At 39.9% G+C, this 26,358-nt stretch overlaps 2 protein-coding genes across 2 annotated transcripts in view; one reads left to right on the top strand and one right to left on the bottom strand.

Annotated features, from left to right (window-relative positions):
- The window catches only part of ASTN1 (astrotactin 1), a 280,910-nt gene extending 259,823 nt beyond the window's left edge, over positions 1 to 21,087 (top strand). The window contains exons 20-22 of the mRNA XM_036755883.1: positions 7,149 to 7,249; positions 11,087 to 11,270; positions 20,787 to 21,087. Of these exons, the coding sequence (XP_036611778.1) occupies positions 7,149 to 7,249; positions 11,087 to 11,270; positions 20,787 to 21,024 (523 nt within the window). The 3' untranslated portion in view covers positions 21,025 to 21,087. The remainder of the gene's footprint in view (positions 1 to 7,148; positions 7,250 to 11,086; positions 11,271 to 20,786) is intronic.
- Positions 14,374 to 15,263, bottom strand: LOC118847420 (40S ribosomal protein S2-like). Its single transcript, XM_036755882.1, has one exon. It carries the CDS (start codon positions 15,261 to 15,263, stop codon positions 14,382 to 14,384), a length of 882 nt encoding a protein of 293 aa, XP_036611777.1. The 3' UTR covers positions 14,374 to 14,381.
- Positions 21,088 to 26,358: the final 5,271 nt, after the last annotated feature.

Here is a 26,358-nt window from a genome sequence, read left to right as displayed (position 1 = left end):
CATTTCTGCAATAATCCTTGAAGGTCTAATAGTAGGATAGTGACTTGTCCCCAGACTGCTTCTCTTTGAACACCCGCAAAGAAGGTGAGAATAAGATAGTAGTCATAATAACATAAAAATTGGCATTTGGATGTTTCTTTAAAGTTCACCAAGTACTTGAAATATTTCTCATTTCAGCCTCACTACAATCCTGTCAGTCAAGCTCTGCAGATATTGTTATGCCTGTCTTACAGGTGGGACAACAGGCTCAGAAAGACTGAGGGATTTGTCTGTGGCCATACCTCTAAGTGTGAGGAATGAGATTTGAATCCAGGTCTTCTTAATGCCAAGTTCAGTGTTCCAACCACCATGCAGTACTGCCTCAATCAGAGGACCGCAGATCTTAAACTGGAAGGATCTTGGCTAATCCAACTGATCCAACCCTTTTACTTTCTAGATGAGGAAACTGAGATTCACAATGCATTAATAAATCAGAGATCAGTAATTACAATAACTGTTGTCACCACTGACTATCAATTTGAATTGTCTGCTATGGAAAAGCAAGCAAAGACAGAGTTTCTTTTTGAGGTGCCTGACTCCAAATGACAGTCACTCCTGTCAGCTTAGACTGACTCAGCTCCTACACCACCTAATTAAGTGACTGTATCTGAGTGCTCTTAGAAGACAGAACCACCACCTTCCCAGCAATGTGCTGCCACATTTCATGGAGGTGTTGGTCAGTGAGCATCTTGAATGAACAGACAACTTTTGTGAGAAAAATATTGCAACAGTAATTGTTGTGTTGAGAAAAATGGAGTAATAGTATCACATGGTATGAGGGCTAGTACAACAAATGAAACCTCATGCCATTGGATGGCACCAATGCCTGTCCCAGGAGGGTGGGACAGTAGGTATTCTCTGGGTCTGGATGCTGATATTCCTCTGGTGATAAGAGAAGAATCTATACTTCCCTACTTCCATTTCCAACACAGTAGAAAGAGCATTAGATAAAGAACTGGTAGGCTTAAGTCCCACGTTTCATTCTGTCACTAATCAGATATATTAGACAAATTGTTTAAATTTTCTGTCTTCTATTCTCAATCCTAAAAATGAGGATGATGGTAGCCGTTCATCCCTGTGAGTATACGTCTTCCTTCACATTCCAGCTAAAGTCCCACCTTTCCTGATTAATAATTGTACCTAACCTCTGTTGACTATCTCTGGTTTATCCAGTATATACCTCATTTGTAGATGGTTGTTGTCATGTTTTCTCCCAACTAGACTGTGAGCTCCTTGAGAGCACGACTTTTTTTTGCCTTTCTTTGTATCCTGGCTCTAAGCATGGGGCCTGGCACATGGTAGGCAATAAATAAATGCTTATTAACTGATTGACTGATGTTGATAGAATCACATAGCTGTAAGGCACATTCAGACATTAAACAACCAATATCCTGTCAGGTTAAATAAGTTTACCTAAGTCACAGAGTCACCCACACCAGGGAAGCCAGTAGTAAACTGAAGCATCCTGATTATTAGTGCAGTACTTTGCACCATACAATGTTGCCTGTCCTTAAGTACCCAAAGATGCCTTTCTCAACAGCCTGATTGCTTGCCCCAGAAGACCCATCATAAAGAGGGATTAGACTAGTTCATCTTGTCCCTGGACAAGAGGTTTGGAAGTTGCCAAGAGGCAAATTTGAGCCTTCAGTCGGGAAAATTTTCCCAGAAATTAGAGCTGCCCATAACTACGAAGAGCTGTCATAAAGGGTAGTGAGTTTTGCCTCATTTAAGGTTTTACATAAAAAGGCAGATTGCTACTATTTGGGATTTCTTAACTAGGGACCATGAACTTAAAAAAAATAATAATTGTATTTCCTTGGCATTGGTTTCATTTGTAATCCTAAACATTTTATTTTATGCATGCACAAGCAGTATTCAGAGGAGGGGCCCAAAGACATCACCAGACTGCCACAGGGATCCATGACACAAAAATGGTTAATAATCTCTTTAGGAAATTGTTCCAGGTTAGATAGGACCAGATGGCCTCTGAGATCCCTTCCAACTCCAGGATTCTGGGGACTTTCTGAATTCAGAGAATAGTGAGTCAGATAGAAGGGATTAGCTCAGATTGCCAAGCCTGCAGGGAGAAGATCCATGAAAGGGAGAGGCAAGGGCAGCTAATTCATGAGAATAAGCAGGGGACTACTCCATGCTCATCAGATTCCAGGCTGTTAAGCCTCTAAGAGGCCTCAGAATCAGATCCAACTCTGTGTTTGCTCACATGTGTGGTTATTAGCATGCCAACTGAGGTCTAAACAAACACGGACGGGGAGGCCATGTTCACAATAAGCACAGACCTTTAAAAAGACTATAAATGTGATTATCCATTAGCTTTCTGGACAAGGTGCATGACTTCTTTTTGGTTTAGAAGAGCATAGATAGTCCTCTTGCTGCCCAATAAATGTTAAATCATAATAACATGAGCAAGAATGATGATGATGATGATAATGATGGTATAAGAAGAGCACATTTATGTACCGGTCGGACACAGAATTGCCATTTTAAAAGGTGTTATGCCCTACTCGATCCTTATAGCTGGACTAATCTCCCAGAATTTCAGTTCATTAAGCAATCTGAAAATGTCTTGCCCTGTTGGAGAAAGCAGGGGTAACTTCATTACCAGCTCTGACCCTTTGCCCAAGCTTATATGCTGCTCGTTCCCATTTGGAAAGAGAGAGAGCCTGAGGAGCTCTACATTGTCCCCAACTTGCCCCCATATGGTGGTGTGAAGATTAATCAGCAAGTGATTTATAGTACTTTGCAAAGCTATCAGTGATGCAGAAAAATGTAGATTTATACAAATGCTTATGCATAGTACAAATATACACATATACATATAACCCTTTGCAGGCTGTCTCCAACCTCTCTTTGCAGACTCATGTTCCATTATTCTCCATCCTGCATTCTAAGTTCCAGCCAAACCGGTCTATTTGATCTAACTTATGCAACTCAATAATCTGTCTCCCAGCCCTTCACTTTTGCACAGATTGTTTCACATATCTGGGATACTGTGTCTCTTCTTCTCATCTATTTGGAATCTCTAGCTCCCTTCAAGGGTACTCCCAATTTTTTGTGCTGCTCCATCCCCACTGAAGTGACTTTGGATTGGCAATACATACATTTATTTATACATGTTTGTATATACCCGTATATACATATACATGTGTATATATAGGAATATATACATATACTTATATACACAGATACAAATATGTGTGTATACACACAGATATGTTGTGTTTACATTTATGTTTACTTGTTTATATCCCCCAATAGAATGTAAATGTATATTCATTGAGAGCAGGGACTTTTCTTTTTGTCTTTGTATCCCAAGCTCCTAGCCATGATCGGTACTTGATAAATACCTGTTAAACTGAATAGAATTACATTCATTAGTCAGAGGCTCCAATATGAGAACCAGACTTGGACAGATTCACCAAGGAAAGCCTTCCAAGTGTTTATTTGGGGCAGTAAGCATAAGGGGATAAACCTTCACTAAACTCACAGATGCCCTTTCAAAGTTTGCAGGACAGGATGAAAGATAATTCCCTCAATTCTTCCCTTTTTTGCACCCCTCTAGTGCTTCCTCTCCATTTGGATTTGTTGTTGATAAATTGGATCATGCATCCATTTCATTTGGGGGGGATGTTTATAATAGACAAAATAAGTTATTCACTCAAAGTCATTCTTAAAACAACATTGCTTTTACTGTATACAATATTCTCTTGGTTCTGCTTTCACTCTTCATGATTTTCAGCAAGTCTTTCCATGTTTTTATTTTTTAAATCACTGAGCTCATCATTTCTTATAGTACAGTAGTATTCCCTCACAATCATATACCTCAACTTGTTCAACCATTCCCCAATTGATAGGCATCCCTGCAATTTCCAGTTCTTTGACCACAAAGAAAGCTGCTATAAACATTTTAGAACATATAAGTTCTTTTCCTTTTCCCCTAATCATCTTTGGAAATACATCAAGTAGTGGTATTGCTGGGTCAAAGAGTATAAATAGTTTAATAACTCTTTGGGCATAATTCCAGATTATGGTTGGATCAATTCACAATTCCATCAACGATGAGTTAGTCTCCCAATTTTCACACATGCTCCCCAACATGTCACTCTCCCATTCTATCATTTTAGCTATTCTGGTAGGTGTAAGATGATATTTCATTATTCATTTTATAATCATTTATTAAGCGTCTACTACATGCTAAGCATTATACTAAGTGTTGGGGACTGAAAGACAAAATAGTTCAAAGAATCATCGATTTTGAGAGTTGAAAGGGTTTGAATCCTTTCACCAAAGGATACCTCAGTTTAAGGTACCCAACAAGTGGTCACCTAGCCTCAGCTTGAAGATTCCCAATAAGGGGCAATCCACCACTTCCTGATTCAGCCCACTTAACTTTTTAGTAGCACTAATTGTTAGGAATTTCCATTTTTTTGTCTGGTTGTTTCATCAGTTGGTTGGTTTTTGTTCAGACTGAAAAGCCAACAATCATGCCTCCATAATTTTCACACATTACTTCCGGTTTTAACCTCCATGACCAAATAAATCAAGGCTCATCTCTCTTCCGCATGACAGCTCTTCAAATACTTGAATACCACTAACATGGCACCTTGTATCTTCTCTTCTCAAGGATAATCATAGCCAATGGGTCCTCCAGTGACATGGACTCAAGGCCCTTCACGTCCTGGTTGCCTTCCTCTGAATATTATTCAGCTTTTCAATGCCCTACCAAAACTATGGCTCCCAGGACTGAACATAAGATTCAAGATCAAAACTGATAAGGACAGAGAGCAAAGTACAAGGAGAACATCTGTCTCCTGTTCCTGGAAACTATGCTTTTTATGCAGTCCAAAATTGCATTAACTTTTTTTTTGACTGCCACAGCCTACATAATTCATCCTGAGCCTGCAGTCCAAGAAAAACCGAAGATATATTCCCCCCACAACAGTCCCTATATACACATCCTTCTGTACCTCTTGGTTTTATAATTGTAAAGTTGACTTTTTGTACCCAAGTATAAGACTTTACTTTTTTCTCTCTTGATTAGATTTAATATAAGACACTAAACTGACAAGATCTTTTTGGAACAAGACTTTGAATCCACTATTTTACCTATCTCTTCCAACTTTAGGGAGTCTACTGGCAGCTAGGCAGCTGGGTGGTGCAGTGGATAGAGTTCTGGGTCTGGACTCAGGAAGACCTGAGTTCAGATTTGAACTTAGATGCTAGCTGTGTGGCCTGGGCAAGTCACTTCTGTTGTAGTTTCTTCATCGGCAAAATGAGGCTAATAATAGTATTTACTTCCCAGGATTCCTGTCAGGATCATATGAGATAATAATTATAAAATGCTTAGCAAAATGCCTGCCACAAAGTTAACATTGTATAAATTTTAGCTGTTATTATGATCATTAATGAGTTACCATCCCCAGGTGTTAAAAGTTGGAATTTACAGGGTCACTATGAACTGATCCTGACATAGCACCCAGAAAGAGCCACTGCAAACTCGTGATTTTTTTGGCTATACTTGTGCAATCTACCTCACTGAAATGTTGGAGGAAAGCAAAAGGAGTAATATTTGCAAACTGCTTTGGAAACCTTAGAGCACCATCCAAACTGATTCATTGCTAGTATTATTTTAAGAGAACAGAAGCAACTGTTTGTAGATAAGAACCTAAAATTTTACAAAGCACCTTCTCAGCAATCTTTTGAAGTAGGTCACAAGAGCATAAAACTGGGGCTTACAGGGGACTTTAGAAATCACTGAGACCAACTCTCTCCTTTCTGTTGTTGTTTAGCTATTTTTCAGACTCTTTTCAGACTCTTCGTGGCCCCATTTGGGGTTTGCTTAGCAAAGATACCAGAGTGGTTTGCCGTTTCCTTCTCCAGCTCTTTCTACAGATGAGGAAACTGAGGCAAATGGGGATAAATGTCTTGCCCAGAGTCACACAGCTATAAAGTATCAGAGGCTAGATTTGAATTAGGTCTTCCTGATTACAGGCCCTACATTCTATTCACTGCATCACCTAGCTGAAAAAAAAAAACTGATGCCCAGAGATTAAGTGACTTTCCCAGGGTCACACAGCTAATAAGTATGAGAAGTGGGGTTGAACCAGCATCTTTCAGACTCCAAGTCCTGCATAAAATCCACCCTTCCAGATAAGTAGGTTCAAATTCTGCCTCTGATGTTACCATATTGTTAGACCATGGGCAACACACTCAACCTCTCTGAGTCTCAGTTTAATGGAGGGCATCCTGTAGCAAGAGCAGTTAATCATGAATAGTATCAATGTGAAAGGGGTCAGTGTCAAACAGAGGCAAACTGTGAGAATGTTTTTTATTTCTCCTCCAGCTTTGCCAGCTGCATGTTGGTGGGAAAGTCATGTAACTTTTCTGAGCCTCAGTTTTCTAATCTGTAAGTTGGGGATAAGAATACATCCATTACTTAAGGATATTGCAAATATTATATGGGACGGTGTATGGGAAAGCACTAAAACATACAAAGCACTGTATAAATTTCGGGTTTTTTTTATCATTTTACCCTGAATAAGACACTCACTCTGTGTTCCGATAAACTGAAGAGCTTCCAAACAAAGTCATCCAGGATGGCCAAAGAAACATGTCATTATAGGATGATAGCTATCTGATATTTTAATGGGCTTTTTTTGAGAAATGGGGGTGTTCCAATTCTGGAGGCCTTAAGGCAAAGACTGGATGATCACCTGGGTAAATTGCAAAGAAGAGTCTTGTCTAGTGATGGATGTTGAATTAAGATGGTGTCTGAGTTGCCCTCTAACTCAATGATTCCATATGAAAGGGTAAATTGAATGGCTACTATGTGGTATACAAAAGACAATAAATATGAGAGAATTTGGCATTACCATTACACCTCAGAATGCTTATGGGTGACTGAAGTAACAGAATTTCTTGCTTGTTTTGCATCATGATGGTGCAAGTAATGCCTTAAACTCTGAAATCCCAAAATAGTCCCTCTTGGTAAGGCACAGCCTTGAAACTCTGTGCTCTAGGGCTGTCTCTCAGGTGGCTTTCTCTTAGAAATTGTGATAATAATATTGGTGTCTTCCCACACTCCCTATCAGGTTTACCCTGTGGGGAGTGGACAACACAGGACGACGTTCCAGACCAAGCGATGTGATAGTGAAGACCCCCTGCCCAGTCGTAGATGATGTGAAAGCCCAAGGTAAGAGAGCCAGGGTTTGACAAATAATGTTGTGGTTAAAGATTCCTCCCCAAAAAAAGGACCAAAGAGGCCCAGTCCTTACATATTGGAAGGGATGCCCTCTATTACCTCGACCTATAATACCTAGATTCCTTCAAAAGTTAGCTTAATAAGCACTTTCTTTTATGAAAGCTTTCCCAATCCCCTTACTTTCTGGTGTTTTCCCTCCAAAAATTATCCTGTATTTATTTCTATATGTTGGGTATCTATTTAAATATGAAAATATTGTCTCCACCCAATAGAATATAAGCTCTGGGAGTGGAGTGGGGCATTTCTTTTCTCTCTTCATATCTCCAATGCTTAGTACAGTAGGAAATACTTATAATTACTGGTTGATCGAATGAGTTTAGAAGGAAAGTATTAGACTTAGTATTAGATAGTAGAATTACATTAGAATTATCTCTCACATTGAAATGAGGAGGTATTTGGAGACTAGTTTAAAGAGTAGGCATTTTTTCTTCACCACAGAGTGTTCCTCCTAGGGTTGACACTTTCTGAAGAAAGTGGTGAAATAGACAAAATCTGTCTTTGGTAAATATTGTTTTCTTGAAACCACTGTACCCATCCTCCAAAAACCAAGCATCCAGGCTCCTCCTACTTCCCTCCAACACTGTGACTTCCAAAGCAGTGCTAAACTCGTGCTCTGAGGTTTTCCAGACTTTTGTGGTGTCCTGTTCTATCAGAGGTCAGCTAGGGTCTGATCATCTACTCAGCCCTGCAGGGCAAGAGCCATCAAGACAGTTAGCAAGGGAGGTGCTCTCCCTCTAATGAGCACCAGCTTCCAAGGGACCTACAGACTTACCTCCTGAATTATGGACTGCCCTGATTGAGCTAACTCTCCTCCCAGCAGAAGAAAGCACTCTGTTGCAGGGGGGTCAAGCAGCCCTACTTCTTGTGAGCCCCATCTTCCTGATCAGTCAATCAATTAGCATTTATTTATGACTTACTATAGGATGGAAATTGTGCTAAGCACTGGACCTCTATATCCCATCCCCCTTTTTTTTTTCTCAGAAGGGAAAACCACTTGATATAATGTGAGAGCTAATGCCTTTGTTTACAGAATCTGAGTAACTAACAGTACTAGTGGATGGCAAAGCCCAGGTTTTCTCTTCTACATAATGACTGTGTCCCTCAACACTGTGTGGTTCTAACTTTTGATTAGTTCCAGAACCCCTGTATTTTATCCAAAAACTTGGCATTGTCTGAGAACCCCTTGCTTTTCTCTACAAGAATCTTAGTCCGAGACTTATTATTGCCCAGGATCTCCTTCTCAACATCCAGGAGCTTAGATGTCAGAATTCCTTAGGTCCATACTATAACACTCCTCCTAACAGTGCTTTGCAAACTTCAAGACACTATTGCAGTGTGTCCATTGGCCCAGTGTAGCTACAATCTCTGAAAAATGGAAGAGTGGACTGAGGTTTCCTTTTAAGTATATGGATTGAGTCTAGCTATATTCTACTACAGTGCACTGGGCCTGGCATCAGAAAGATTCATCTTTCTGAGTTCAGATACAGCCTGCTGCTGGCCTTACTAGCTGTGTGACCCTGGGCAAATCACTTAACGCCGTTGATCTCAGTTCCTCATCTGTAAAATGAGCTAGAGGAGGAAATGGCAAACCACTGCAGTAATTTTGCCAAGAAAACCCCAAATGGGGTCACAAAGAGGCAGACATGACTGAAAAAAATTCAACAACAACAAATATTCTACTATGAGGGGCATTTTAACTTTAAAGATTGAAGTCCTTAGAGTTGTAGGAAAACACTGGGCTTCCAATGATTGTTTTACCTGGTACAGAAACCTTCTCCTTCAGACATCATTCCTAGGACCTGATAAACTACAGGTCCACAGAGTCCTAAGAAGCTATTAGTCTACATAACAGAGTCACTGTTTTGTGAACAGCCATCATCGAGGCGCACAATTCACTACTGGGTTAGAGCTCAAATTGTTAGAAAGTTGGAAAATCCTCTTGGACAGAGCCTAAGTTTTATCCTGAATTCTGTATGACTGGTAATATTGTCAGGTAATCCCTATGCCTCCTATGAACATGTGATGTTTTTTCATTCAATTTGATTCAACTGATTTAGTGAAAAGGGTACTATAAGATGACCTGTCTGTCACATGACCTGAGTTTGAAACCTGACCTTATCACTTAACTGTCAATGTGACCTTGGGCTACGCTTGTTCTCTATGGGCTTCCATTTCTTATCTGCAAAACGAGAGCATTGGACTAAGACTTTGACACTAAATCTGGGATCCTATGAAGTCAAATCAACAAGAATTCATTAAACACTGACTATATATCAAACATCGTGCTTAGCCCCGGTCTTACAAAGGCAAAAACAAAGTAATCCCTGTTCTCTCGGAGTTTATATTCTTCTGGTTATCTAGGCAGGGAGAGATAGGTGAATATATATATATATAGATACACATACACACATATATATGCCAAGTAATTGTATGGGGTAGCGGTAGAAGAGAATTAACAACTGGCTGATTGGGAAAGACTTCATGTAGGAGATGATATTTGAGGGGATCCTTGAAGGAAGCCATGAGGGAAAATGAGAAGGGAATTCATTCTAAGCATGGTTGACATCCTTCATGAAGTCATAGATACAGGAGATGGAATATCCTGCATGAAGAATAGCATATAGGTCACTGTGGCTGGAATATAGCAGAAGGCAAAATTTAATTATGGAACTATGTTGTGAAAGGCTTTAAATGTCAAGCAGAGAAGTTTGTATTTTATTATTCTGGAGGCAGTAGGGAGACAGCGAAGCTTCTTGAGAAGGGGAGTGATATGGTCAGGCCTGTACTCTAAAGAAAAACGATTTATATTACCTGTTGCAGGAGTCTTTCCTGGTCCCTTCCTCAAGTGCCTTCCTCTCAAAAGTTACCTTCTGTGTACTCTGTATGTATCTTATATGTATACACATTTTATATTAAGCACATGATTTTCTCCAGTTAAAATGTTAACTGTTTCATTTCTTATGTTGTTTAATAAATGTGTTGATTAATAGTTGTATGGAGGGTATATTGGTGGCAAGAAGGCCTGTTAGGGGCTATTTCAATGGTCCAGGCTTGAGACAATAAGAGTCTGAACTATGGTACTGGTCAAGGAAACAGATGGAACAGAATTGACTGGGTTTGAAAGGAGTGAAGAGTTGAGGACATGAGGATGGCTCTTAGTTTGAAAAGTCAGGTGAACAGGAAGATGACAGGGCCTTGCACAAGGAAAGGGAAATTCAGAATACAGGTGGATTTGAGGTGAAAGGTGATGTGCATATTGTTGACAGCCATCTTGTAGGTGATGCTATTTTCCCTGCCCATGGGTTAAAACAGAAATCAAATGGGCATAAAAATGACCTGGGACCTGGCATGCCTGGACATTTTTTAATTAAAAACAACTGCTGTGTAAGAGAAAAAAGCTAATTGGATAGAGTGCTGGACCTGGAGTCAGGAGGACCTAAATCACCAGACTGGTACTCTGTGTATCTCTGAGGCAGAGGTAGATATGTTATCCCACAATAGAATTAAAATTCCTTCTGGGAAAGGACAATCTTTTATTTTTGTCTCTAATACCTAGAATAGTGCCTTTTACTTAATAACATAGGTAATTAATAAATATCTGTTGAATTAGATTGAATCATACACTAGACAATTGTATACACACATATGCACACATGTGTATAGGTATAGGTACACATATACACATATATTATGCTTATATACAGTCATCTATATATGTCTGTCTTTTTATATAGTCATTGCCTTCCTTTTTTCCTTCTTTCCTCTCAGAAATTGCAGACAAGATCTACAATCTCTTCAATGGCTATACCAGTGGGAAGGAACAACAGACTGCATATAATACCCTCTTGGATCTTGGCTCTCCCAGCCTCCACCGAGTCCTCTATCATTATAACCAACATTATGAGAGTTTTGGGGAGTTCACTTGGAGATGTGAGGATGAATTAGGCCCCAGGTAATCAGCAAATTGTATTGTCTGGTTTAAATCTCTTAGTCCCTTTCAAGTTTAATGACTCCAGCAAGCTATAGATAATCTAATCATGAATTTTCACCATGAACTTTCCTGGGTGAACTTAGTTGCTCAGAAAAGAGAATCCTCTGCTTTTACACTATGTCAACCTCACTTCTGTTAAAACATGATCTGATTAGTACAGTCTGACACACACTCCCTAAGCTCCCAAAATACCTGTGCCCTGAGCGTGGAGGATGTTCCTCTAGCTGAGCCCTAAAAGACATTTTAGGTGGTGGCATTTCAAATGGTGAAATCAGCTGAGCCAAAACATTTATTTCCTGGAAGAGATTTAGGAAGATTGGAATAGAAGATTCAACAGATAGTCTTTCTTTGATGCCCTAAGGAAAACAAGGGCTTCATATAGTCTGAAAACCATATTTCATGCATTATAACATAGATATATAGAGTACATATGAATTCTTTATGAATTTGTTATATCCCTTTAGAATTCTTCTTGTTCAATCCCTTGCAACTAAGCAAAGTGCCAAAGAAACTATCAGTTTTGTTTTATCTTGTTTGCCTTCCCCTAACCAAGATCAAACTGAATCTAGTAATTTTCATCATGCATAATGTTGCAGAGAGACAAAGGCCCATGACATTCTTTTTTTCCAGCTTCTCAATTTTGTAGGAAGAAGGGAGGTTTTTATTTTTTGTTTTGTTTTCTTTGACTTTATGAAAGTATGCTTATCTTCCTGAAATAAAATTATTTTCTCTGCTTGGCAGTAACTCATCTCAGAAATCATAATCCATATTTCTAGAAACGACCTCCCAGAACTTCATTTTATCATGGAGATAGTTAACATTCTGAATGTCCTTAATGTCCTCAGAATTTGAAAAAAAATGCAGCAAACATGTTGGCTTTGTGACCTGAGGCATTCCTTGGAAGAACAAGATTTTTTTTGTCCCTTTCTTCTAGAATGTAGGGAGAATTAAGAGAGAATAGGGGTTGAATTTGTGATAAAAGAACACTAGACTGCTAGCATAATTGCAGCTTCAATATGATCAAGTGCAGACCTACATTAAATATTTTTGGAAAACAAAAGTACGAAAGAACAAGATCAAAGAAGAGTTTGTCAAGTTCCTTCTTTGGGAAAAAAAATGGACGTCTTCCCTTCTCTAGCACTTGAAAATGTTGTAGAAACCCACCCTTCTGGCTCCTTGCCTCTCAATAAGTCATTGGTGATGAAGGGAAATACGTTAGCAGAGGTTAAAGGGATCCACCAAAGTCCTTGGTGATGACGAATTGGAAACTTGACATTCTCTTGGCCAGTCAGCTCAGCCAAACCACAAAGGACAATAGGTAAAGGAGAAATGGTTTGTGGGTGATGGTATTTAGGCAGCAGGCAGAGTGCTTGTTTGATTTTCCTTTGACCCAACTTTTAAGTCTGAGATGTCTGTTGCTGCCCCTTATATGACCCCACACTACTTTCTCAACCCAGAAATTACTCTTGCAGAATGACACCTTTGCTCCCACATCATCTCTGTGGCTTCCTATTGCAGTCTCTTTGGAATGCAGTGACATCACCCTTGGTGACGTTGGTTTCCATGGGGGAAAAATGGACTGGGCAAAAAGAATCACTTGTTCAGAGCTGGCAGGCCAGAATTTTTCCTCTTAGGAGTGAATATTGAGTCGTGCTAGAAAGGGAGCTGATGTCCAGGTGAAGAATAAGTGGTATTTCTTTGCTACATGTAAAGGCCATCCATCATTCTCTCAGAGAATGAGACTTTTTCACTTTTGAAAGCTCTTCCTGAATGGGTGAGATGTTCTTGGAGATTGTCATTTTTCAAGGTGACCAGGAGGGGTCCATCTGCGGCATTTCTGAGGTCTCTTAGTAAAGGAATCATGCAAGATATTAGTTTGAAAGGACTTCAGAGTCCACCTTGTTCAACCTCTAAGTAAATCACAAATACCCCCTAGAGCCTTACTAGAAGGTAGTCATCTACCAGAATCATGTGAGTTCTGAAATGGAAGGGACCTCAAAGGGCATCTAGTCCAGCATGTACCTTACAAGAATCCCCTCTAGATCATACATGAGAAGACCTGAGGAGGGAAAGGGAAGCTTCTGCTGCTTGAGACAATGTATTAAATTTTTGGATAATTCTAGTTGTTAGGAAGTTTTTTTTCCTATATCAAATCTAAATTGATTTCTTCACAACTTCTACCCATTACTCCTATTTCTGCCCTGTGGAACCAAGCAGAACATATCAATCCATCTTCCAAATGTATTCCTTTTAAATAGTTGAAGACACTTCTTATTTCACTGATCCCTGACCCCATCATGCCCTTAAAATCCCCTTTCACACACACACACACACACACACACACACACACACACACACACACACGGCTGTTTTCTTCAGAGAAAACAAACTCCTTTAAGCAATTTTCATAAGCCATGGTTTCTGGACCCTCACTGTCATGATAACCTTACTCCAATTACTCCACATGACCTCCTAAGCAGCCTTTCCATAGCGTGACCCTAAAAATGGACATCATGCTTCAGCTGTGGTCCGACCTGTGCAGAGTACAGCAACACTGTTCCATGCCTCAGTCTAGACACCATAGTTTTATTAATGCAACTTGTTGATTTAACAAACATTAATGAAGTATCTGTGGCAAAACCACAGAAAAAGAGGATTTCAAAAGATAGGAAATTAACATGTCCAAGGCATTGTGGACAGAATGAGTAAGAAGCAATGGAGAAAGGAGAGTGCAGGATGAAATCAGGAGTTTAATTTGGTGGAAACTGGAAGGGAAGAAGTATGAAAGGTACGTTGGAACCAACATGTGGAGAACAGGAAGAGTGACACTTATACTTGATTGCTTAAACAAAAGGGAGCAACTAAATATGGCTGAAAGGAATCCAGACTCTTCTTGTCTGGTCTGCCATATTGTGCAGCAGATTCACATAAGGCTTTCAGTTCTCGTTACCTTCATACCTGCATTTTTTTTGTATGAACTGCTTTCTAGTCATTTTTTTCATTAGCCTGTTCTTATGCAGAAGATTCTTTTTAGCAGGCATAGTTCAATTTATTTGTTTATAAAAAAAACATCTATGTGGTTGCCACAGCAGCTGCCTGGGTCCTCTGGACAGACACTCTAGTGTGAGTCTTCACAAGATGGTCGGTGAATTCCTGATAGGGAGACTTAGTGAACACAATCTTCTTCCACAGGTCTGGGGTTAGATAGCTGTATGTTTTGGAGATGGCATCAAAGGTAGCTTTAGCAAAGTTGCCCAGAGTGGCAGTATAGCCTATTGCAGATGTATAGCAGTCATCAATTCCAGCCATCATCAGGAACTTCTTAGGCACAGGAGCTGAGACAATGCCAGTACCTCTAGGAGCGGGGATCAGGCACACCAGAACTGATCCACATCGCCCAGTGACCTTGCAGGGCACTGTGTGAGGCTTGCCAGTCTTGTTCCCCCAGTAGCCACATCTCACAGGAACAATGGAGAGCTTGGCCAGAATGATAGCACCACGAATAGCTGTAGCCACTTCCTTGGAGCACTTGACACCCAGACCAACATGGCCATTGTAGTCACCGATGGCCACAAAAGCCTTGAACCTAGTACGTTGTCCAGCTCTAGTTTGTTTCTGAACAGGCATGATCTTCAGAACCTCATCTTTCAGTGAAGATCCCAGGAAGAAATCTATGATCTCAGACTCCTCGATAGGGAGGGAGAAAAGATAGATCTCTTTCAAAGACTTCATCTTCATGTCCTTGACTAGGCGGCCCAGCTTAGTGACAGGAACCCACTTCTTGTCTTCGGCCTTTCCTCCCCAGGCCCCGTGGCCCCGGCCTCGGCCTCGACCACAGCCCTGGCCTCGACCTCGGCCCTCACTGCCGAAGCCACCACAGAAGCCACCCCAACCTCCGACTCTGGGGCCCCCGGGGCCTCCCGCACCTCCTGCAGCACTGGCGTCATCCGCCATTTGGTGTTCATTAGAAGTAGAAGCTGTGCAGAAGATTTTTTGAACTCAAATGCAGAACTTTGTATTTATCTCTTCCTATTGAATTAAATCTTGTTTCCCTCAGCTCATTATCTCAGTCTGTCAAGGTACATGTGGATCTTGATTCTCTTATCTAATCTGTTAGATATCCTTCCCAGCTTTATTTTGTCCATGATTTTGATAATCCATGCCATAGGGACAACTGGATGGCGCAGGAAGAATCAGGAAGATCTGAGTTCAAATCCAGTGTAGGCATTTAATAGCTATGTAGCTCTGGGCAATTCATTTAACATCTGCCTCAGTTTCCCTATGTATACAATGTGAATAAAAATAGCGTCTACTTTCCAGGGTTGTTGTGAGGCTTAAATGAAGCCCTTAGCACAATGTCTGGCATATAGTATCCACCGTATAAATAGCTAGCTATCCTTATTCGTGTTCTTATTGTTAGTATCATTGACAAAAATACTTTAACAGAAACATGCTGAGGGTAGAGCCCAAGGAAACTCCACTGGAGACCTCTGTCTCGATGAACATCAGTCCATTAATTAAAACTCATTTTGAGCCTAGACAGTTAACCAGTCCTGTACCCAGCTAACTGTACTATCATCCTTTCAACTTCCTTTTCCTATCCTGTCCCAATGAATTTTAGAAGAGACTTCACCAAATTACTCACTGAAGTACAACCATGTCTACATCTTCAACTTTTTCCTGTTTTTAACCATATTTTAAAAAATGGTGTTGAACAAATCATTTGTTCTTAATGCTAGTTCATAGAGATGATTTTTTTTCTTTAAGTGCTTATAAAAATTCCTTTTGTAATTCATTCTATAATTATTCCAAGAACAGTAATCCCACCTATAGTTTGAAAAACTTGTTCTTCCATTCTAGTAAATTGCTGTAACATTCATCTATCTTGATTCCTTAAAGATCACAAAGAGTGGCTCATTAAATACATTCATATATTTCTTCATTATCATAGAATGGAGTTTAATTAGGTCTGGTGGCTTGAACTCAAAGAGGTCTGCTCTTGTATTTAAATTCCACCCCCCCATTTATTGTACTATAATTACCAGGCTGAACCTTTCTTAGAGCAAGGAAGGAACTAAAAAAGGGAGGGAGGGGGGAAACACTGTCTACATCACTCTCTTAATTTAGATGCCATAGAAAATAGCAGTTCCAACATAAAAATAAAGAATGACAGTGAAGATGCAGGAAACAAAACCCCATAAGCAGAAATGCACAGAGTATGGGCAATAAGCAAGGTAATCCAGGGATCTCTAGACAAGGAAGCAAACTTGAGTTAATAGATATCACTGAGCCTTCGTGAAATGGGTCTCATAAATGGAATGAGGCACTGGAAAGATGCATCATATTATTCAACAATGAAAGAACAGATAAAGGTTGGGGGTGGGGTGGGTACTAACATTGTATACCAAGAAGAAATATGCACAAGAGGTGAAGACTATATTGGCAAATATCAGGAGAAGGAGAAACAGAAGTGGCATGTGTGTGGGGCATACTATAGACCACCTATTCAGAAGGAAGAAATAGACAAAGTGTTCAGGAAGCATATTGCAAGCACATCTATGGCACCGTAAAGGCAGACTTTGATTACCTGAACATCTGTTAGATCTCTCTTTGTGAAAAAAATATTAGCTAATAAATTCTTCATTCACCTTAATGATCCTTTTTTGTTCTTTCAAAAGGTGGATGAAACTATAGTTCCCAACATGTTTCTGCCTACCAAGCTGATACTAGTTGCCAAAGAAATACAGGAAGCTTGGGGGGCAAATTAAATGCTCTGTTTTAGAATGTGGGAAAAATTTTAACATAATCCAGTACACACATTAGATTTGGAGAGAGTAGATTTAAATGAGTTTAGAGAGAATCGGCAGGATCATGTGGGTTAAAATTATACAGGGAAAGTCATCTCCAGAGAGGTAAGGAGTTGTCAACACTTAAATTCATCAGGTGCAATCCAAAACAATTCTAATAATGAAAGGGGGTGGAGATCTGTCTAAAAAGACTGATGTGGTTGTACAGAGAATTCATAAACTAATTAGTTTGAGAAAAAGACTAAAGGAATTGGAAATGAGGTTAGATAGCATAGCTTGAATACAAAAGCGTGATGTATCTTTGCAAAAATAGCGTCCAGAGAGTTAAAACTTACAGCTAGTTAAGCCTGGGGAAGGAAACTAAGAATAACATAAATAATTTTGTTGAGCTATGTTGAGAAAAAGTAAAGGATCAAAGAAGGGATAGAATTGCTACTTAGAGGAGATGGAATGATATTAACATTAGATGGAAGGAAATACAGAAGGATGAAAACCATATTTCTGTTGTTTTTCATTTGTTTGTTTCCCTCCAAAGAAGAATGATTTTGGGACTGGAAGAGATGGAGCAGAAACAAGCTATAGGCAATTGAAATCTGAGATAATTAAGTAAACAGTATACCCTTTGCTGCCAATAACAACATATCATTATTAATAATGTTTATTTATTAAATGTGTGTTAAATATACTAAGGTTTGCAACATGCTTTACATGTACTACTTCATTTGATACTTACATCAGTCCTGTGAAGTAGATGTTATTTACTTCATCTTCTTACAAATTAGGAGCTCAAGGCTTAGAGAGATGAAAATCATCAGGTCTGGATAAATTCTGTCTTGGGCTGCTGGGAAGAACAGGATGATGTGATTGCTGAGCCACTGTCATTCATTGTCTGAAATCATCATAAGTACTAAAATAAGTACTAAACAGTTATTAAATACCTACTACATGCCAGGCATTGTGCTAAATACCAGGGATATGAATGCAAAAAAGAAAAACATTCCTTGCCATCAAGGAGCTTCTAGTCTAGTAAGAGATCATGGAAAACAAGAGTGGTGCTGTTGGAATAGTGAGGGCTAAAGGCCTTTATTTAAGAAAAATGGAAGGGAATCCAGTCTGGATAGGCTAGTGAACTTCACTTCAATTCCTGGCAAAGTTAAAAAAATGGATGGTTTGTGGTTATCTTAAGAAAAGAAGCAGTGATTACTGAGAGTCAGGATGACTTTATTAAGAAGAAATCATGACATACTAACCTCATTTCCTATTTTTATGGGTTACTTGACTGATAAACCAGGAGGATGAAACACACGAAATTTCTCTTTACATCAGTAAAGAATTTGGCAAAGTCTTTTAAAATTCCCTTGTGGAGAAAATTGAAAAATCACATTGGAAAAGTGGATGTGGATGTAGTTAAATAACTAAACCTAAAGAGTAATTATTAATACATTGATATCAACTTGGAGGGTGGTTTCTTGTGGAGTATATCAAGAATATGTCCATAGTCCTGGTCTTTTCAGCATTTTAATCAATCATTCATATGAATAAATAGTTGGTGTGCTTGTCAAATTAAAGATAACACAAAACTCAGGGGGATACATAATGCTTTGACAGAATCAAAAGAAAGATCTGTGTTCCAGAATGATCAGCAAAATCTAATAAGATAAAATTTAACGGAGACAAATGTAAAGACATGCACTTGGTTAAAAAAATCAATTTCATAAGTATGAGATGGTGAGAGATGGTGCCAACTCAAAATATGGGATTGCAAACTGCTAAAGTCAGGAAAGTGCCATAAGCCCACCCCCACGTCCTATTCCTTAAAATTGGAAGAAGAAAGAAAGAAAAAATTTTAAAAGGAAGAAAAAAGTTAAGGAAGGAAGGGAAGGAAGCAAGGAAGGAAGGAGGAGAGAAAAGGATATCATTTTAGATTACATTGAGGGAAGTAGTTTGCACAGCAAGAAGGGTAGTAGGCCCATTGTATTCTACCCTAGTCACATCATAGATGGATTATTTGTTCAGTCCTGGGTGCCATATTTTAAAAAAAAGAACATTGTTAATATAAAGAAGGAAACAATGTAATGTTGATGGAAGGAACTGGAGATACTTAGTGAGGAAAAGGGAAGAGAGAGCTAGAATATGAAGGGTTATGCTGTGGTAAAAGAATGGAATTTGTTCTGACTTGGACCACTAGAGAGAACTAGAGATAATTTTGGTTCAATGTAAGAAGAAGAAAAACCTTACTAAATATTAGTCATCCAAAAATCGAGTGGGTGGCCTCCTGCGATTCCCACTTAATAAAGGTGTTCAATCAAAGGCCGAACAACCAAATATTGAATAAATTGTAGAGAGGATTAATGGTCAGATATGGTTACACTAAATGACCCAAAGGTTCCTTCCAGTTCTCATCTTCTGTGATCCTCTGAGTAGTTCTACCTTCTTTCTGTCAACTTCTTAGCTATTCCAAACCAAGGTCCTTGCCTTTCCTGAACCTTCGTTTTACTGTCAATTTAAAAAAACTACTAACCATTGAGTGAGGTGATCCTCTTTCTTATATTTCTGATCCTGACTCAATGAATTGGAGGATTTGAGATCTAAGGACTTATTATATTAGGTATATCCTATAAGGACTCAATGGAAAAAAGTTGCTTTAGAGAAAGATAAATGCATCCACAAAGACTGTTGGAGCTTTAGTCTAGTTTTATTGGACAGTAGGCCAGGAAGTTTCCCCTATGGTCATCTCCCCTCATGGAAGTTTCCGTGATCAAATATCCCTTTACTTTTGAGGAAGGCTATGAGCATACTACATTGAGGTCTGTGGGGCTATGATCCCCAACTTTGTTCTTCTCTCATACGTGTGATGTCCCACCACTAATATACTTTCTCTTTGACTCCAGAAATATGGAATCTCAGTACTGGAAGGCAGAGCAAATTTCTAGTTATTCAAATCTGAAGTTTAACTGAGGTTAATGTAGCCTTCTAACTAGTCCTCAGAGGGGTGCAGAGGTAAGAAGCATGGCCCCACCTTGGAAGATTACTGAGGTGATAGGTCCAAAGAGGTGTATTTTGGAAAAGTATAATATCAGAGTGAACCAGTCAGATTATTGTGCTTATATTTATCCTCCTTACGTAGAACTTATTGTTTCAGCATCTGTATCACTGAATCCATGGGCAGCTTTACATCCAGCTTAATGCCTTTATCCAAAGTTAAAAACCACTGAAACCTGAAAACTTCTATCACTCCTGATGTTTTGTTTGTTTTAATTTTTTTCTTGTGGAAGGAGAGAGAACCATAGCATAACTAAAAATGTTTTGGTTATTTGAATTCTTCAGTCCAAACCAGTTTTCACACATAGACATAAGTACTTTGTTCTCTTACAGATTAAGAGACTTATTTATTTTTGCCATCGAAAACCAGTTACTCGTTGTTTCTTGTGTGTGTGTGTGTCCTAGTTTGTGTTACTTCTTCTTTACTATTTCATTTTGTTTCTCCACCTCCTTTTTCCATTACACCATACTGTCAACCTCCATTCCTACATCTCTACTCTCTTTACTCTCTTTTATTCATTTTCTCCAGTTCTCCTTCTGTCCTGTTCCCTTGCTTTTGGCCTTGTGTTTTGTCTTCCTATCCCCTTAACTAGTTCACCAATCTATTGTCTTCATGCCTGGCCTACAGGAAAGCTGGACTCATCCTCTCCCAACTTGGAGACCTCAGCAACTGGTGCAATGGCCTTCTCCAGGAACCCAAGATAAGCCTGCAGCGCACCTCACTCAAGTACTTGGCCTGCCGCTATCGGGAGATCAAGCCTTACGGACTAGAGTGGTCAGAGCTTAGCCGAGACCTCAAGAAAACCTGTGAGGAGCAGACCCTCAGTGTCCTGTACAACGATTATGGAGATAACAAAGATAACTAGAGATCCAGGGTGCCTGCAGGGGGCCACCAAGACTAAGCAGGAGGGAGGAAGGGCTTTTGGGTTGGTTTGTTGATTAAACTTTTTTTAATGGACTACCGAAACCTCCAAAGGCAAAATAACATAACCTGGGGAGATGTGTTCACTGCTCTCTGCAGGACTTCTTTGGAAAGCAATTCTTTGCCAGCCTGAGGTTTCATACAACGCCCTTTTCCTTTGATGGCTTTCTTTAGAATTTTTATCGTTGCTGTTGACTTGTTTCAGTCACTTTTCTAAGAGTTTCATCAAACTGCTCCGTACTCCAGATGAAAAATCTTTCACGCACAGGCTTTCCCTTCTCCCTCTGTCTGAACCCCATGCTCCTCACTGTGTCTCCCTCCTGCTCCACATTGAAAGGGATGGACTCAGAGAAAGGGCTGAGAGTTCAGTCCATTAGACTTACCAAGCATCTCTAGTCTGACGTATTAACTATGACAAAGGATGGGTTTGAATTCACCCACCACAGAGCTCCTGATTTTCACAAAGGTGCCGATGGGGTGAGAGTGGGGCAAATAATGGCCACCTCCTCTATCCCCCATTCATTCCTTGCTAAACAGATTGTAAGTGAATATATAGAATTGGGGCTGAGGGGAGAACAAAACAAAACTCATCTTGAGAGAGGCTCCTGTCCATCTCTCCCATTTCTCTTTATTTCCTCTGCCTCATTGCTACATTAGGAACTTTAGGGTATTTCTCCTTCAAGGTGAGATCTGCCATATTTTCATGCATCATAGTATAGGAAGGGGCCTTCAGAACTTTCCAGAATTCCTGGCCATTTTTTTTTTTTGCATCCAGGAAGGACTAAAGGTAAACTCCCCTGGGCAAGTAGATCTTTTTCTAATTTCCTGGTATGGAGAAAGTGAATTCTCCACTTCCTCCCCTTCAGACCAATATTCTGCTCTGTGGAATTATGCCTTTTGCATTGGGGAAGAAAAGTTCAGGCAAAAAATTGTTTCTCTCTTGATTATCACCTGCAATACTGGTTCCAGCTTGAACATTTTCAGGCCAGAGAGAAATCTGTTTTGTTTTAATGTTTTGTCCATAGACAGACAAATTACCAGGTTCTCCTTAGTCTTCTTATCATGTCCACCCCACCTATAGACATTGTGTTCATCTGATAATCGTCATAGGAGAGGTTAATTTCCTTCATGTCAGTGTTGTAGCTTGCAAAGTGCTAGTAAAAAACACCAAGCTTTTTTCCCCCTACTAATCTTGCTAAATTATTCAGCTATTTTTGCAGATCTTTTCCCTTGATGACCTTTCAGGGGGCAAGAATTTCAGTGAAGGTGTCCCCCCACTACAAGCTGGGGCCAGGCAACACAAAGATTTCATCCAGGGAAGCATGGGAGAAGTCCGAGCGCTGTCATAATCAATACTCTCCTCCCTATGAGAATAGATTTTATTGTGAATTTTCTGCGGTGGTCCCTTAGGATGATATTCAGTCCATGCTCTCTCACTCAGATGCAACCCCAAATGTTCAAGCCTACTCCAAGCTTCACTGCCTTTGACCTTGTATTCCTTACTTGAAAGGACATGGGGAAGGTGGGAAAAGGAAAAGAAGTTTGGTGAGGCCAGGCATTGAATTAAGGTACACTTTGGCTTTTGTGAGAGCAGTTGTGATGTGTTCACTCACCCTCCAAATGTGAAATTCAAGTGAATCTAGAAATCTGTTCTCCACAGGGTGACTCTCAGGGAATTGCCACAGCTTCCATAGAGATCAGCCCAAGACTGATCCTCTGGGTACTATTCTCCTGAGGAACCTTTGGAAGTGGCTGATGAAAGAGCAAGAGTGCACCATTAGCCCTCCTTCATTGTACCACTCATGAATGTTTCTCATTTTTCTGGAGGTACCAGCTCTATAGATGGTTCTATAGTTCCACTTATATGTCTATAAGTTGAACTTGACCTTGTCCCTTCTTCTTGAGAGTGAAGCCCATAATAAGTATGGAAGAGTTTGAATTCTGGGTTCAAAGAAATTAATGATGTCATCATGTGTGCTTTCCGAAGGCCAGCCGGAATTCTGGCTGTGCATAATGAGCAGAGCTGGCTTGTACTTTTAACCTTATAGCGGACCTACTTGAGGGATCTCTGGCAATTTATTATCATGGCCAACAGAGGACTCTATTTGCTAGCACTTCCCCTATGTCAGTGCACAACCTAAGGTGAGATGTTGAAGCTTTTACAAGATCTTTTTAATTCCTTGCTCTCTCATCAGAGGTTTCTTATTGATGCGAATGGTTTAGTATTTAATTAATAATAATAGTAATAAAAAGTAGGCAGGAGGCAGGAGTTGGGGTGGCGTGGTGGAGTTGCCTTTGGTGCTGCTCACTGCCTTTTTCTCCTGTTCCTCTGGAAAACTTAGAATGATAACACCAATGTCTTCCTACCCCTAGAATGAGTGTGCAGATGGGCCTTGGAGAAGAGTGAAGTATACCATTATCTTGGAATCTTACGCCTTTTCTGCTTTTGCCTTTGATGTATTGCTTCCTTCCCTCTTTCTTCCTTTCTTCTTTCCCTTTTGTTCATATTCCTTATTCCTTTGACTGTCTTCCTTCTCTTCCATCTTCTCTCATCCTCTTTAATTCCCTATTTGCTGCCTAGTCCATTCCCCTCTGAACACCCATCTCCACTTTATTCTCACAATCCTTTTCCCTTCCCTGAGTTTGTATAGGATTCCCTTCTTCTATTTTCCTCTATTCCATCTCTCTACTTTTCTCTTTATCTTGGTCTTGGTCCCATGCTACCACCATTGACCCTCAGGGCATAAAAGAGGGCCCTATAAGAACAGGGCATCCTTAGGACAGATGAGCAATGTTGTAGAAATTATAGTCCTGTCATCACTAGCTGGCATGCGATGAAGTTGCCCCAAGGATTCCCTATAGCTAGAAGTTGAAAGTGGTACCTTTTCAGTATTAAGTCTCCCATTTTCCAGACTGCCAAACTAATTAGTCCTTAGGTAGTTCCTTTCCTCTCCTCTTCCCTCCTCTCCCCTCTCCTCCTATATTTTTCCTGTTCTCTCCTCTTCTCCCATTTTCCAGACTGCCAAACTAAGTAATCCTTAGGTAGTTTCTTTCCTCTCCCATCTCTTCTCTCCTCTCTTCTCCTCTCCTGCCCCTCCTCTCCTCTCCTCTCCCCACCCCTTCCTCTTCCTCTCCTCTCACCTCCTCTTCTCTCCTCTCCACTCCTCTCCCCTCATCTTTTCTCCTCTGCCCTCCTCTCCTCTCCCCTCCCCTCCCCTCTCCTGTCCCCTCCTCTCCTCTTCTGTTCCCTCCTCTCTTCTCTTTTTCTCTCCTCTCCTTCTCCCTCTTCTTTTTCTTCTTCTCCCTCTTCCTCCTCTTCCCTCCCACTTCCCTCCCACTAGGGGACATGTTCTCATGTGGCCAAACTTCTTCTGGTGTCACCCCTTGAACCTCCATGCATCACTTTCTAATAGCATCATGGCTTTTAACTCACCATTCAGTTGTTTTCTTTGGAGATAGATCCATTCATTATTTTTGGTCAATGATTGAAGACAGCCACCATACTTCTTGCTATCCAGATGACCTAGTGTGAGAAATATCCTTACTGCTGTAGATGGGATGAAAAAACACCATGTGACCAACTTCAGGTATTACAGTATTATTTAAAAAAATATTGTACAATTGTTTTAAAAATATGAAAATATGAAAAAGTTAACTAAATATTAAACAAAGCTGTTAGTATTTGTTGGCTGTGTGAATTTGTTTACTCTAGATGATCCAGAAATAGGATAACTCTTTGGATTTTGATTCTTACTTTTTATTGTTGTCAGGGGGGTTGAGTGGGTGGGTGGATGGGGCCATTTCTGTGATTCTCTCTGTTCTGGGAACTGCCACTGAGGAACCTTCCTCCACTGATCCCAATTAGCACCTGCTCTGCAACTTACAATTTTAGGGAACTACCTTGAAACAGTGAAAATTAAAAAGACTTTCCCCAGATCTTAGTGCCAATATGTATAAGAAATGGGTCTTGATTCCTTAAAGATCCTGGTTATCTATCCATAACCCCAGGACACTACAATTTACTCTCTTCCCATACCTTACATTCCTAATATTTTCCAAGTAGATCATTCTTCACTTTGAAATAACCACCAAGTTGTATATGGCCAGGACATTGGAAAGAAGTCAGGTGATAATTGTATTATAGACCCAAATAGTGGCAGAAGTTTAAATTTTTTGTCCTCCAAGCAAAAGTTGACAAAGGGACTTCCTATAGACCCTCATCCCAGAAGTACCAAATCCTGGCTAAGGAAGAGAAGGCAGAATTCTATTAACAGGTCGATTACAAGCCATTCTTAATCCAAAGACTTTTTGGAGGGATGCCCAGTGAAAGTTTCTGCTTATTTCTCTTTATGATGGAGTACGGGAAAAAAAAAAAGGTGTCAATCTTCATAAAATCTCATTTAAGTCACTTAGAATTTTTTAAATGAGCATCTTTACTAAGATCCTACTTGGATGATACCAATCAATGCAACAATCATTTATAATCATTATTCTATATAAGGGTGAAGAAAAAAATTATCTTCTGCCATCTAGGGGCTCACATTCTAAAAACCCTTGTGTGAAGGAGGTGACCTTGGCTTCACAAAGGATTTGTCTGAGAAAAACAAGCTCTGAAAGCTTTCATCATGAGCAACAGGCATTAATTAAATGTCCCAGGCAACGTGCTAAGTGCTTTACAAATACTATCTCATTTGATTTGATCCTCACAACAACTCTGTGAGGTAGTTTTGGAGAAATTGAGGCAGGCACAAGGTAAGTGACTTTCCCAGCTAGGAAATGTCTGAAGTTGAATTTGAACTCAGGACTTCAGGTCAAGCACTCTATCTACCATGTCATCTAGCTGCCAGGCACAGTGCTAAACCCTGAGAATACAAAACAAGGCAAAAAACACAAAAACAAAAAGAGTCTAGTCTCTTAAGGAGCTCACAGTGTAATGCGGGAGAGAGAATGCTGACAGATATGTATAAACAAGGTATTTACAAAAGATACATTGAAGGTAATCTCAGAGGGAAAGTACTGTGATGTAAGAAGGAGGCTTCTTGCAGAAAGGGACTTTAAATTGAATCTGGAAGGAAACCAGGAAAGCCAGGAGGAAGAATGGAGCATTCCAGGAATGGGGGACAGACAGTGAAAAGGCACAAAAGGGGAGATGTCATGCCTTGTACAAGGACAGTAAGGAGGCCAGTATATATGTAGAGGAGAAAAAAAATATATTAAGATTGGAAAGATAGGAAGGACAGAGGTACTTGGGCTGTTAAAGGATTTTAAAGGTAAACAG

This window comes from Trichosurus vulpecula, chromosome 4 (assembly GCF_011100635.1).
Source record: "Trichosurus vulpecula isolate mTriVul1 chromosome 4, mTriVul1.pri, whole genome shotgun sequence".
In the NCBI taxonomy this organism is placed as follows: Eukaryota; Metazoa; Chordata; class Mammalia; order Diprotodontia; family Phalangeridae; genus Trichosurus; species Trichosurus vulpecula.
This window is presented reverse-complemented; position numbering and strand designations above follow the sequence as displayed.

Bases quoted from the DNA above. Each gene is read 5' to 3' on its own strand.
- LOC118847420 (XM_036755882.1), bottom strand. From the start codon at position 15,263: ATGGCGGATGACGCCAGTGCTGCAGGAGGTGCGGGAGGCCCCGGGGGC.